This window comes from Hydractinia symbiolongicarpus, chromosome 11 (assembly GCF_029227915.1).
Source record: "Hydractinia symbiolongicarpus strain clone_291-10 chromosome 11, HSymV2.1, whole genome shotgun sequence".
NCBI lineage: Eukaryota > Metazoa > Cnidaria > Hydrozoa > Anthoathecata > Hydractiniidae > Hydractinia > Hydractinia symbiolongicarpus.
The window spans coordinates 25,631,773-25,646,679 of record NC_079885.1 but is presented as its reverse complement, the minus strand read 5'-3'; the positions used below and the strand labels follow the sequence as shown (position 1 = coordinate 25,646,679).

The following is a 14,907-nucleotide window of genomic DNA, read 5'->3' as shown; positions in this document are numbered from 1 at the left end:
TTCTTTTTTTTTTGCATGGAAGGCTGTCACTCAAAATTTTTTTTACCTTTAGGTCTCCATTTCAATTCGGAAAAATTATTCATTTCAGCGCAACTGTTAGTATTGGAGAGTATCAAGCAACATCATCGAAGGTAATTTTTGTTTGCTTACTTTTTACGATCGATTAACAAGAAAAATATTTTTACATTTTTAACGGATGGTAAATATCATTTCTATTTAATTGACAATCTTTTAAAACATACATAATGTGGATTTGAAAAAAGTGTTCCGATCGTAAAATGTGATTCTCTTTTTGTCTTCGTGTTTCTGACAGGTTGAAAGGTTATATTGAAAACCTTTTCACGTTTCTATTTTGTCCATTTAAGCGGTTTCATCTTCGCCAAAGCGAAAAAGGTTTATTTTAAAGACATATGTTCCAGGGGGTTTTGTATTAGCAAAACTTCAGTCTGTTTTGATTAAAAAATCTACATTTTGATGTATAGTGAAGACAAAACTTTGAAATAACTAAAGAGGAAATAAGCTTAACTTTCTTCACGTGCGTATCTTCTTGCAGTTTATTTTCGTCTATGTATCTACAATCAAGAACAAAATATAACGAAACAGAACGGCTAATTTTAAACCTAGCCACCACAAGTAATCATATTGATTGTTTCTATATTAAAGTGGCGCATTTTTTAACTTGTAAACGTTTATTTCTCAATGTTCATTGTACATTGTACACACAGTGGACTTAGTGCCGGCGCGTTAAAGAATACAAGTAGCTTATTTTACACGCTCGCTACCTTCCCTACGTGTGCTCATAGATAAGTAGCGAGTTTGCAGCTTGTCGGCTGCAAAGTCGTGACTATTTCACCTATTTGAATTCATTATTTTGTCCATGATAATCCAGTCACGGATAAATATTTCCTACAGCAACGTTACATAATAATACATTGATTAGGTGTGTACCCGACACAAAAATTTCTTTTAAACATGTTTCATTTGTGTATTAAAGAATTGCCTTTCTTACTTTTGACAGTAGGTTACTGTGTGAACAAAAACTTCTTCATTGCTACATTAATATATTTTTCTAGTATTGTTAGTTTTACAAAGAAAGGAAATTATAAATACTACATAGCTGTAGGAAAATTAGTTTTAAGTATAAATAAAAACATGACCAAACTCCACGATGGTAGGTGAAAGTTTTACAAAGTCTTTACAGCCAGGCACAGAAATCAATATCTCTCAAACCACTGCATTCTCTTCGTACAGTATTAGACGTAACAGCTCGCATAGCTCTCGGTTGAATCGAAACAATGTCTTTTAACGTATTGCATAAAACTTTTGATAATGTCATCCTGTTTATTTCTCTTCTTTGATTGCTTGTAAATACTCCAGGCCTTTCGTACCAAAATCGATCACCATCTCTGAAACGCTCAAATTGGATCTTTTGAATGCACTGAAAAGTTGGGCCGAGCATTTTTCCATTTGTACGTGTTTCTGCAATACCAGCTGCAAATATGTCGATGTCATTAGGGTTATTGTACACTTCCGAAAATTTATCAGCAATTCTCTTTGGCATGACACCACCCAAATCGGTAAACGTGTTAACAGCAGGTAAATTACATACTCTTCTCCAAGCTCCATATGTTTGTATTCCATGATCACGTCCTCTTTGTATGTTCAAAGCTGTCAAATCTGCACGTCTATTTTCTCCAAGAGGAACGAACAACCTTCTCACAAGACCAAAAGCAAAACTTGTGTCCACTCTTTGTGACTGGTTAGCTAGTAAACCAAATGCTGTTGATTCGATACCACGTTGACGGATAGGAACAGTATTTTCAAATGATGCTTGAAGAGAAATATCGTCAAAAGCCTTGTCAAAGTTGCTGTTGAGTTGAGCCCATGCGTTTGGTACCAAGCTGTGACCAAATCTGAGTGCTGCTGTTGAGAAGACGTTGATAATGCTTGCATCAACAAATGGTTTGTATCCTACGTATGGACTCAGATCAACAAGACTTGGCAAGAATTCATTGTACACAATACGTTGACAGATGGCAATATTTATCTTTCGAGCAGTTTCAAAAAGCAATGTTTCACTCCATTGTTTTCTAAGTTTCGTCAGTTGTTTAACAATGTAGTTATGATTTCTAACAAACACTGTATGCAACGTGTGAAGGACAATATTCTCATCTCCACGGTCATCACCAACTAACGAACAACCTCCTGGATTAATACAATCCGGGTCAGATGCTGGCAGTCTTATGGGCATCAGATCGCCACTTGTCACTCTCGGTAACCCAGTTCCTTAAATAATAATAATAATTTTTTTTCATTAGAACTAAGTTTTCTTTTATTTTGACATTATAAACTTTTAAAACTTCGTTATATTCTTGAAAGATAAAAGTAGTATCGGTTTCACATCAGTTTACCAAAATAAAAAAGTGTAAACATTTTAAAAAGCTTGCTACATAATCATGAAAAAATGTAATGTTAATATAAAGGAGATCTCAAAACATACCATCCAATCTCCTCAGCTGATTGTGAACAGCTAAATTATTGCTGTAAACTTGAGATAGATCGATATAAGAAGAGATTATGTTTATCTGCTGTCGTGTAGTTCTTCTACGGGATCGCTGACATACTGGGAATGATCTTGCAAGCGATAAACATCTCGCTCCATTGAAATCGGATTGGAAAACATGGATATGTAAATGCAGTATCGGAGCCACATCTATTAGAGAAGGAACATGTCTTTTTTAGCCTACATATTTATGTCGTTATTAGCCCAGATTTGTTAAAATGGAGGTAAGATCAGTCTCTAGTGTTAGGTAAAACATTTTTTTAAATAGTTGGTTGTAACTACGGTTGGTATGATCATCGATAATGATACAGGAAGAAGAAATTGAATGCAATCCAATCATCTAAAGCTACTAAATTTCATGTGCCTGTCATTTTCATTTATGAATTAAATAAATTTATTTATGCATATACTTACCCTGCTGAAACATCACAAGTTGGATGTGTTGTGTATCCAATATCATGATCCAGAAACTGTCCAAATGCCATGAACATTGCTGATAGTCCTCTTGCTCTTTGCCGGTTACGACGTTGGACAGTAAAGATGGCGTTGGAGACTTGAATAGCTGTAGGAACGGTTGGAGTTGTTCCAGGAAAACCACGTGGAGTGTCAAGATTATCAACGTAGTCGGCACCTAAGATGATAATAATAGTAAATGTTATATTTATGCTATAGTAAAGCCTTTATTGGACATTCTAACAAGTTATATTCACAGAGAATATTATTTTTCTTACTTTGTAGTCTTGATAATGGTGTATTTGCAGCTCCTTGTGTTCTCTTTAAAAGGTTGTTGCATGTTCCATCAACTATTCGAAATTCTGGTTGTGAAGTGGAACATGAAGGTGTTGATACTTCGGGGATGCAATTTGATAAGGTGTCTCCAATATTAATGGTTGCTAAAATTAAAATATGGCATTGTTGTTTAACTAATAACAAAATTTGCCTTGGTATAATAAAGTTTTGAAAAGAGGGTTGTGTCTGCATAATCAAAAACAAAAACATTATTATTAATATTAAGTTAATGAAAGCTTTTAACTATATAGTGATTACAAAAAAACTGAACTTACTTTGGCTGTGAACATTCTGCATAAACAGTAATAAGATTGCTGAAACATATAGTAATACCATGTTTGCTATTCCGGTTGACAGCTTTTGTGCCTGCTATTAATAGTGTCTTCTGTAGTTCAGAAGCTGTTTGAATTGAAGTGAATATTACTGGCTCTATTTATACAGCTTTAGATTACCACACAAATTGATTAGGATACTTTTTTAATTGCACCTTGACGATTAAGATTTGTTTTGTCACCGGGTTTAGGAAGTGGAATTCAGATAAAACTTTTCAGAAAGGTCACTAATGTGATTTTGCGTCAAACTTGTTTTAACTTTCCAGAAAAAATGTCTGGTAAGATGTATGGTTAAGGAAGTTATCGCGATTAAATTTTACTCACAGCGGAGGAAAAAATTGTCTGTTAAAATTTTGAAAATAGCTGTTATTTATTGTATGTTGTCTTGTGCACGTGAGGTTTATTAAAACCTTTCGGCAAAAGAGTTCGAAAATATATGGATATTTCTTAGTGAAAATGTAATATCCACCTATAATCAACTTGCGTTAACCCCCCCTAAATAAAGCACTGCATTACAATTTCTCATTTTATATTTTTGTGAGATCAACTGTGCTACAGTTCTTACGAGGCGGTCGCTTTGAGTGCTGCCTTTTCTGTTTACTGTGTCTTTCTTCTTTATCTGTATATGTGCACCAATGTTTGAAGTACACAAGGTTTGAAATTGAAAGAAAATTTGTCTCAGAAAACCTGCGATTAAAGTTAGAGAAGAATACGTTAATATTCGTTTTTTATGAATATAGCCAATGATAACAATATAGAAATTAACTTCAGAAAATTGATCGCAATGAACTCTTGTGATCTCAAACGAATATTTAAAAGGCGATAGGCTAAATGCTATGACGTAGTATATCATAAATAGAATATGAGACAAACTGCGCCATATTTATCTATTGCATGCACGGAACTGTTAATGCCAGGATGCACAGTGTTTAATAACCTTACAAGTAACCCGCCTTTAATTTGTGCAAACCGCCAGTTCTATTTAATGGTATATATTTTTTTAACCACAAGATGTACAAATTCCACATGTAAACAATTTAATATCACGGCCATACATCCGGTAACTGCTGTCACGAAATTATGGATGAAAAGGTTTTAAAGTTTAAACAAGGGTGAAGAAAGAACTTTCTGTTACAAGGAATTGATGATATGTGTTTCTATACCAAAACTCCTGCATTTCTTTTTATATAAGTATAAGTTCATTGATGTCATTTACACTAACCATAATTATCCTAACTACTAGAGAAGATTAACGCCCAGGTCCTGTCCAACACATCAAGCATATAGCAAGAAAATATTGTAACAGTATTATTATTATTCCGAATATTTATACAGGATATAGCCACAACAGTGTTGGAAACACTGTTATCAACGTGAGTCCCGTATTCTGAATGTACACATTAGGTATACACCGGCATTGCCTACCCAATTCCCCTCACTTGGCATGGTTTGACCCGCAGCTGTGATGAAGACACTTGCTAAACACACCTGCGCTGTGGACCGAACCACGGACCTTGTGATTATGAAGCAAACATCATAACCACAAGGCCACGCCATTAAAATTTGTCTCAGAAAACCTGCGATTAAAGCTAGGAAAATACTTTGATGTTTTTACTTTCGTATGTTACTATTTAGCTACACAAAAAATAAACGAAAACGGAAGTTACTCAAAATAATTAAGTATTCTAGCTAATTGTAAACGGATTGAATCCACCGACCAGTTGGCAAACCTGTCGCTTCTAAATGACAGTATCAAAAAGGCGTTGTGGTGGCAGTCATTGTATCAATTTAATAACTGTTCGAACTAATTATTTCCTATGCTCCTACAGACAGTTCGAGTAATCTGAGATATTTAAAAAAAGACAGTCAAAACAAAAAACACTAGGTTTTTAAACTTCCTCCAATTCTGATAGACATTTTTTACAGTGTTAACACAAAATATATGAAACTTTAAAATGACTAAATGATACAGCATCATAGTAAATTTTGGTATCACGTCTTAGAAATTTGTATAGTTTTTTAATGTTCTATATATTTAAGGTAATTATGGTACCTGAAAAAATGTTAAAGAAAAACAAGAAAAGAAGAACAAACATTGGCTACCTATCCAAATGCTAAAGATTGACTTTAAATCACTCTATAAAAGGAAACGAATGCTACATGTTTAAACCCCTATGTCACAGGTAAACTGGAAACAAGGGGTATAGGAACCAGAATTTACCTATGTTAAAGTTTAAGTCACGTAAAAATGTCTCTTAGCACAAGAAATTATTTCGACATGTCCCATGTAAGCACTTAGTGGTGTTGTTCTTAGCACATAATGAAACATTGTTAGATACATACGTTACAAAAACGTACAGAGACGTACAAAGAAAGTTAGGGCTTTAATAAATTTTCAGTGAATTTAAAAAAACATATCCTGCAATTTCTTCTTTAATTTTGAAACAGCATAATTGACGAAAAATTTTTTGTTTTATTTTTGCATCATATTTCTCCTGCATTTCTTGTTATTAAATAATTAGACCATTTAAACCATGCTTTCTTGTAACGAAGGTTCAACGGAGAAGATGGAAGTTTCTGACTAAAAACGCAATCCTGAAAACTAACATTTATTGAATCCAAACAATAACATACAAGTAGATTTTTTCTACTTACGCAGATATACAATCAGCTTGTACGTTTATGCAAGCATCTAGTTAGAATATAAAAATCCTTCTACATACGTGTATAAAAATACTTATCATGCAAACTTATTAAAAATTTTATGCAACCCTGTTGAAAAAAAAGCTATTTTCGCGTTGCATCCCAAATAGTCATTTTCAACAAATTATGCGAATGCGAAAAATTTAAATTAAATGATCAGCAATTCTACGCAGCATGCTGGATGATTTTTCTATGAATAATTTTTGAAATGAATTAAACATTTAATCAACTAACTTTTTCTTTCAATTTGTTTTTTTTTTCAAACTTAGCACTCTTTATTATTCAGTGTCCTATTTAACAGCTCTTTCTTCTTTTAACATTGATATAGTTTAGTAGTTATCGTTTTTACAGCACATGTTATTATAGCTTACAGATCTCTTTTCGATTCGTTCATGGCACTTTGTCAGTATAATGAAATGACCAGTGCCATATTGACATGACTAGTTACTTATACTATTCAGCTGTCTTTCTGTATAGTTTGTTGAACAGAGGGCGATTAATATTACCCATTCTTTCCCCGTGCTAGAGTGTTGCATGGGACAAAACCTCTGCTATGTTTCAGTGTGTAACCAAATGAATTTATGCACATTAACGGTAGAGCAGCAAAGTGACATTTCAACCATTGTTAAATAACTTCTGCATATTATACATAGAGACTAAAACCAAGCTTAACACTTAGTTTGTCAAAAATTTTAAACGAAAGTTTGCAGAGTTAATTTCTCGCTTACGATAAAAGAGGAATTTTCTACACGTTTCATGTTTGATTAAAATTTGGCTTTGAAGTAAATATTACAACAGCGTAATCGTTATATATAAGGCAAACAATTTGGATGTGTTGACGAATTTTTTTAAAAAAATATAGTTCTTTCAGTGTTTCGTATACAAAGTTAAGATTTCTTTTTTTCACGAGAATTTTCTTTTTCAAATCATTTAATTCATTCTTTCTTTTAACCGAGAAGGAAGTTGTCGTTGATGTTGTATCATTATGTAGGAAGTTAATTTTCCGAAATATAATTGCATTAATTGTTCTGCAAGTAGATAAAAGTTGCATGACATCAAAACGAGACAAAAAGTTAGAACTAAACAATTCTTATTATCTTAGCTTCCCTGGAGGATTATTCAATGTAGGAATAATACCTTGATGTCGAGAGTAGATTTTTATTACTCATTTGTCGCAATAACTACCCCTGCTTTTGAAAGAAATCTTAAACAAATTTATTTAACGAATTTATTTACAGTAGAACCTTCTGAAATCGAAAATCCTCTAAAATGGAGAGCTCCATAAGACAACTGTTTTGCTTGTCGTGGTAAATTTATTTACAGTGCAACTATCTATCTAAAACAAACACTTGTATGAAGAGCTCGTTTTTTCTAGTTTACTGTAAACAAGACAGCTGAACTTGCTAAGGTTAGCCATATTCTTTTTTACTCCTCTTTTCCTAACATTATTTATGCAACAACAGCACCTTCATTTTGAACAATAGTCATTTTAATATTGGTGGAGTAACTAGTTTTCTTTTACCTGTCAACGAACACTCCTGCTAAGAATATAAAAATCCGCCTTCATTAATGCTATATTTAGTTTGGGAAAAATTTAGGCGCATTCCAAAATTATCTGCTTCAGTCACACTGTATTTAATTTTTGTTTTTATGTTTGAAATCTTTTTGTAAAATGATAATTTTGAGCAAGACTTGTTTAGTGTAAAATTCTTACAGGTTGTAAAAAAATTAAAAAAGATCATTACGTCATTTGCTCCCTCTTTCTTATTCAGAGCTATTAAGAACACATAAAAAGCTATTTACCAAAAATAAAAACTTCCTTTTTTGAATTGCACTAAAATACACAGATTGATGGGAAACACACGTAAATACTAGTTAATTATTCATTGACGTAAATCCGTTACGGTGCACGATCTAACTTTTGCGATAAAGCGGCGTCTATTTAAAAGTGGTTACAGTTTTTTTGTTGCTTGTTTTCACTAAAATAGCTACATTTATATCTTGACCAAAATGACCTGAATGACGTGCGTGTTATCGATCAAAACTAAATACTTAAGTAAGTTCTATTCGAGTCCTTTAATAAAATATAGCGCTGCTTTCATGCCGAATATGGTAAAAAAAATCGAACTGTTAACCAGTTGCTCATATTCCGTATATCCCGCGCACATATTAAAAATCCGGCAAACGGGTTTCGTGCAATGAACAGACCGGCGCACTTTGCCCGCTGGTTAACGATTTTTAAAATTACTTCTTCACCACTAAAACGCATGAGACATGTAGTTTTCAAAAATGTTTTCATTTTTGATGAGACGTTGAATGAAAGCAGTTCAATCGCCGGCAAACGAAAACCCGCTATTTCCCGTAAATTCTGGGCTTGGCCCGTATAGTCGAATGTATACAAAGAAGGTACCCAGGGAGTAAACACATTTCCCGAACGATTCTTTAAATTATTTTTTCACCACTAAAACGCATGAGCCTTGTAGTTTTCAAAAATGTTTTCATTTTTGATGAGACGCCGAATAAAAGAAGTTTAATCGCCGGCAAACGAAAACACCCGATTTCCCGTAAATCTCGAGCTTGGCCCGTGTAAAGTTACATACATGCCGGTAAAATAGCCAATTTTGTTCTTCGCCGCCAAGTCACTAAGTCACTTCTCTTGCTCATTAATTACTGAATGTGCAACGACCTCGATTCAAAGGAACTCCCTTTCGCCTAAACGAACACAAACTTCAGAGATATTCGCTTGTTATTATCTTGCAAGTACTTTACTTATAGAGGTCAACATATATTCCGGAATTAGTTAGCATCACGCTTCCTGTCCTACTTTTTATTTGTCGTTAAAATGTCTTTAGACCTATCCAACTGACACTTTCATTCACTACCTTATTCTACTTTCTAAACAATAGCGCCATTGCTTGTCAGGTGTTGGATAACTGAGATGAAGCAACCAAGCATATATAAATTACCTACACCTTAACTTAGATTTGAAAGCAACCGATAAAATGATTCTTTGGAAGAACCAGGAAAATTTTCCTTCTTTTTCTAATATTGTTTTAGCTTACTGCATGTGGTGAGCAGGGATAAACCTAAACGATGCAATAAAGCAAACCAAAATATTTGTTATCGATATGTGGTTTATCAATTGACGATTAACTACCCTATGTTGGTTTACCATAACGTTGTTGCCATTCAGCTACATAGTTTAATAAGTGATGAAATTACTTCCTAGACATGATACTTAACAGGAAAGCGGGGAACACAATCGTGAAAACAAGATGTCGCGAAAAAGAGTAAACTCCAATCTAAAAAAATATTTTGAAGTTTTTTGTTTTTTTTACTGTAGGAAGCAAATGGGACAAAATCTTTGAATTTTATTGTTCTCTACCGACGGAAGAGAAAGTTGAAATGATTTTAAGCTTTCCTTGCGGCATAAGGAAACGGTCAACCATTCAGAGTTTTAAAAACAAGAGTTGTCATTCTGTTTTCTTTATATGTAAAAATACACTTCTGTTTGAAGCGATTCGATGGGCTATTTTAGTGAAAGAAACGTGTGTATATAATTAGACTTTAATTAGACTAGGAATATCTGAATCTCAGATTACTCATTTATCGGAAGCAAGTTTAGAGTTGATTCATTAAAATAAAGATCGTTTTCTGTCGGCTTCCAACCATATTAAAACAACCTACTTGTAAAATTGCTAAAAACTGTATGTCCGGACTTCCGTAATTGAGTTTAATTATATTATCAAAGAAACTTTTTCCCATACACTAACAGAAAACTTTTTTAAAAATAATGTTTGCCTTAGACGTTAAATTAACAATTATTAACAAAAAACATAAATGGAGACTTTCTAATGGTGTGCTATTAGTCGAAATCTTGTTCTGCTCTTCAAAAATAAAAATAAAAACTTCTTCTCACTTTTGCTTATAATCAAATAAACGCAAATGAATCATTCATTAATAGCTTCTTGCGGATTGAGTTCGTTTTTTATTTTTAGTACGAAACCTTCCACTATTATTATTTCTATTCCTAATTTTTACACAGGATATAGCAACTTCAGCGTTGGAAAGACTGTTATCAATGTAGATTCTGTACTCTAGATGTGTACATTAGGTATCCACTGGCATCGCCTACCAAATTTTTCTCACATGGCATGGGCTACCCTGTAGCTGTGGTCAAGCACTTGCTACACATTCTTGGGCTGTGAGCCGAACCACGGACTTTGTGATTGCGAAGCGAACTCAATAGCCACTAGGCTACCCGCCACCTACAACTACTTACAGAATAATCTTCTTGAAATTGAAACTCTACGAATTTAAAAAGTCTTCATCTATATTATAATGCCCGTATACGTCTGTCTGTCTGTCTGTCTTTCACGCAAAATGGTAGCTTAGCTGCGCAAGTAGCGAGACGCATGCAATGCGGTATAAAAAGGACGGGCGAACCCGTGCATTGTACAACACGACTTAGAATGTACTTTCTACAAGAGTTACAAGGGTTGAAAGGTAGCTTTTTCATTACTTGTAAATAACTTCCTCGTTTGTATGATTAAAAGAACTGTCATGAGTAACCAGTTCTGCTTTTTAAAAATTAATAACAGACAAGCCGCTTTTAAAATTATTTAATAGTCATACTTCCCGATTTTTAATTACATCTTTCTGAGAACATAAGAATAGCGACACTTTTTTTAAAAACCAACAAGTCACAATGCAACTTTCTAAGCGGGTTATTTTCGATTATAATTACCTTTGCAATCGGGTAATAATAACATATAAATAAACCTAAAATATCTAAATTTACCGTCATTGTATTTGAAAGGACACGATAGGTAGCAAGGGTATCATTACTTTAAATTGAATGTATCATAACACCAGTTTTTTTACAAGACAAAATAATAGTTCAATTTTCGATTATGTCTTCAATGCACAACACACAAGCAAAGACCGGAATATGATTATTAAGAATGATTTCGAGCAGTATTTTTTTCAATGTGATGAGCGTATGATTTATTTAAAAGTTTTCTTAACTGACTCATTTTTTCAACGTGTATTAGTGTATTATTCCCTGTTGTTTTACTCAATCTGCTTCAAGTAATTACCACTAAACCGAGAAGGATGCTGCGTTTAAATGTTGACGTAGCCATAATTATTGTAATCACCTTTATAAGAGTAATCTCAGTTCCACTTCCTAAACCCAGTAACAAAGCAAACCGTAATTACATTTCCTAATTATAAATCCATTTTAATGAATTTGTGTGGTAACTTGAAAGCATATAAATAGGGCTAACATTTTTATTTTATTCACTTTTCAACTGCAGAGAAAGATATTCATAGAAGACACTAGAAAAAGAAAAGAGTATAATGGAATTAACAAATATATTTTCGTCAACTTCTGCTTTAGTCATTTTATCATTGTTTATGCAGAATGTTGCGAGCCAAAGTAAGTTTCAAATAACATGATTTTTTTTACTTTAACTGCGTTGAAACTGCATCCATAAAAATATTGACAAATTCCCCTTGTTATTCTTGAAACGATTCCTGTAGCTACAATGTCAAGTTTTAATTTTAGCAACCATTAATATTGGAAACACCTTATCAAATTGCATCCCCGAAGTATCAACACCTTCATGTTCCACTTCACAACCAGAATTTCGAACAGTTGATGGAACTTGCAACAACCTTTTAAAGAGAACACAAGGAGCTGCAAATACACCATTATCAAGACTACTAAGTAAGAAAAATAACATTCTCTGTGAATATAACTTGTTAGAAAGTCAAATAAAAGCTGCCAAATATGACATTTGCTATCATTATCATCTTAGGTGCCGACTACGTTGATAATCTTGACACTCCACGTGGCTTTCCTGGAACAACTCCAACCGTTCCTACAGCTATTCAAGTCTCCAACGCCATCTTTACTGTCCAACGTCGTAACCGGCAAAGAGCCAGAGGACTCTCTGCTATGTTTATGGCATTTGGACAGTTTCTGGATCATGATATTGGATACACAACACATCCAACTTGTGATGTTTCAGCGGGGTAAGAATTACGTATTAATTAATATAATTTTATATTGAAATTAAGGGATAATCATATCAAATTCAGAAGTTTTAGATAATCAAAGAAAAGATACTGATGTAAATCTGACAAAGAATTACATGGAGTTATATCCCTTTGTTTTCCCTTTGTAACATTATTGGTGTATCATAAAAACCGGTAGTGATGACCTGCTACTAACCAAGTGACAAAATTTATCAAATTACTTTTTGTTTTTTCATCACGGACTTTTCTGATTTCTATTTAAGCATATTCACCCAAATAGTTAGACACAACTTGTTTTCTATCTATTAGATGTGGCTCCGATACTGCATTTACATATCCATGTTTTCCAATCCGATTTCGACCAAATGGAGCGAGATGTTTATCGCTTGCAAGATCATTTCCAGTATGTCAACGATCCCGTAGAAGAACTACACGACAGCAGATAAACATAATCTCTTCTTATATCGATTTATCTCAAGTTTACAGCAATAATTTGGCTGTTCACAATCAGCTGAGGAGATTGGATGGTAAGTTTTGGAGAAAATCTTCATATCAAAATTTCTTCATGATTAGATGGTAGGCTTGTAAGAATGTTTACACATTTCTTTTGTGCTTCTTTTATCTCTCAAGAAGATAGCATAATTTTAAAAGTTTATTTTATCAAAACGAAAGAAACATTAATTCTAACGAAATAATTTCTTTTTATTTAAGGAACTGGGTTACTGAGAGTGACAAGTGATGATTTGATGCCCATAAGACTGCCAGCATCTGACCCGGATTGTATTAATCCAGGAGGTTGTTCGTTAGTTGGTGATGACCGTGGAGATGAGAATATTGTCCTTCACACGTTGCATACAGTGTTTGTTAGAAATCATAACTACATTGTTAAACAACTGACGAAACTTAGAAAACAATGGAGTGAAACATTGCTTTTTGAAACTGCTCGAAAGATAAATATTGCCATCTGTCAACGTATTGTGTACAATGAATTCTTGCCAAGTCTTGTTGATCTGAGTCCATACGTAGGATACAAACCATTTGTTGATGCAAGCATTATCAACGTCTTCTCAACAGCAGCATTCAGATTTGGTCACAGCTTGGTACCAAACGCATGGGCTCAACTCAACAGCAACTTTGACAAGGCTTTTGACGATATTTCTCTTCAAGCATCATTTGAAAATACTGTTCCTATCCGTCAACGTGGTATCGAATCAACAGCATTTGGTTTACTGGCTAACCAGTCACAGAGAGTGGACACAAGTTTTGCTTTTGGTCTCGTCAGGAGATTATTCGTTCCTCTTGGAGAAAATAGACGTGCAGATTTGACAGCTTTGAACATACAAAGAGGACGTGATCATGGAATACAAACATATGGAGCTTGGAGAAAAGTATGTAATTTACCTGCTGTTAACACATTTGCCGATTTGGGTGGTGTCATGCCGAAGGGAATTGCTGATAAATTCGCGGAAGTGTACAATAACCCTAATGATATCGACATATTTGCAGCTGGTATTGCAGAAACACGTACAAATGGAAAAATGCTCGGCCCAACTTTTCAGTGCATTCAAAAGATCCAATTTGAGCGTTTCAGAGATGGTGATCGATTTTGGTACGAAAGGCCTGGAGTATTTACAATTAATCAAAGAAGAGAAATAAACAGGATGACATTATCAAAAGTTTTATGCAATACGTTAAAAAACATTGTTTCGATTCAACCGAGAGCTATGCGAGCTGTTACATCCACTACTGTACGAAGAGAATGCAGTGGTTTGAGAGATATTGACTTCCGTGCCTGGTTGTAAGGGCTTGTTCCGGAAGGCATTCTCTTTTATTGTATTTAATCACTACTTATTTATTTATTTTTAGCTTAATTTTGCTTTTAATATAGTACCACATAGACAGTAGAATTTGTAGGTTTGTTTCTTTGAATACCATACCAATGTTTTGGTATATGATAATATTGATTTAATTCCCATGTAGATGGCTTTACCTAACAGTGAGTTTTCACTCGAACAAACGTGATTGATCGATTGCAGGGTTGACTTAAACTTTTTCTTCGTTCGACTTAGATCGTAGATGGTAGACCTATTTACATTTCTATTTTTGTTTCGCGAAATACGAATGCGGAAGTAAGAATGACATAAAAACGAGATTAGTTATGAGGAAATTGCAGGATGCTAGTTGTTTACATGCAAGCTTAAGAATCTATCAACGTTCAACTTGTTCACTTTTAACTGAAGATCGTATTTAACGCAGTTATAAAGAGGGTGTTGCTATTCTTCCATGGTGTCTTTTGTAAACATAGAAAACTAAAACTTTTTTTTGACCTCACAAAACTACGCCAGAACAGTTCGAGTAACCATTTTGTTTGTTTTTTAAGGAAATGTTTTAAATTACTTCGTGAAATGATCCTCCCAAGAAAAAATCTGTTTTTAACTGAGCAAAATCGCTAAGATGGTAACTCTCTTTGAATGAAAA

The 14,907-nt window shown here is 33.8% G+C and overlaps 2 protein-coding genes across 2 annotated transcripts; one reads left to right on the top strand and one right to left on the bottom strand.

Moving 5' to 3' along the window:
• Positions 1 to 430: 430 nt before the first annotated feature.
• LOC130613604 (peroxidase skpo-1-like) lies at positions 431 to 4,537 on the bottom strand. Its single transcript, XM_057434924.1, has 11 exons — positions 4,201 to 4,537; positions 3,628 to 3,751; positions 3,504 to 3,538; positions 3,295 to 3,456; positions 2,978 to 3,194; positions 2,625 to 2,713; positions 2,501 to 2,548; positions 1,200 to 2,286; positions 1,111 to 1,117; positions 854 to 906; positions 431 to 572 (listed from the first exon to the last, which is right to left on the bottom strand). Exons 1-11 carry the CDS (start codon positions 4,535 to 4,537, stop codon positions 431 to 433), a joined length of 2,301 nt encoding a protein of 766 aa, XP_057290907.1.
• Positions 4,538 to 11,910: 7,373 nt separating this feature from the next.
• Positions 11,911 to 14,573, top strand: LOC130613603 (thyroid peroxidase-like). The gene is made up of 7 exons (XM_057434923.1): positions 11,911 to 12,118; positions 12,210 to 12,426; positions 12,739 to 12,956; positions 13,003 to 13,005; positions 13,141 to 14,227; positions 14,410 to 14,425; positions 14,499 to 14,573. The coding sequence occupies exons 2-7, from the start codon at positions 12,350 to 12,352 to the stop codon at positions 14,571 to 14,573; spliced, it is 1,476 nt and encodes a 491-aa protein (XP_057290906.1). The 5' UTR covers positions 11,911 to 12,118; positions 12,210 to 12,349.
• The last annotated feature ends 334 nt before the right edge of the window (positions 14,574 to 14,907 follow it).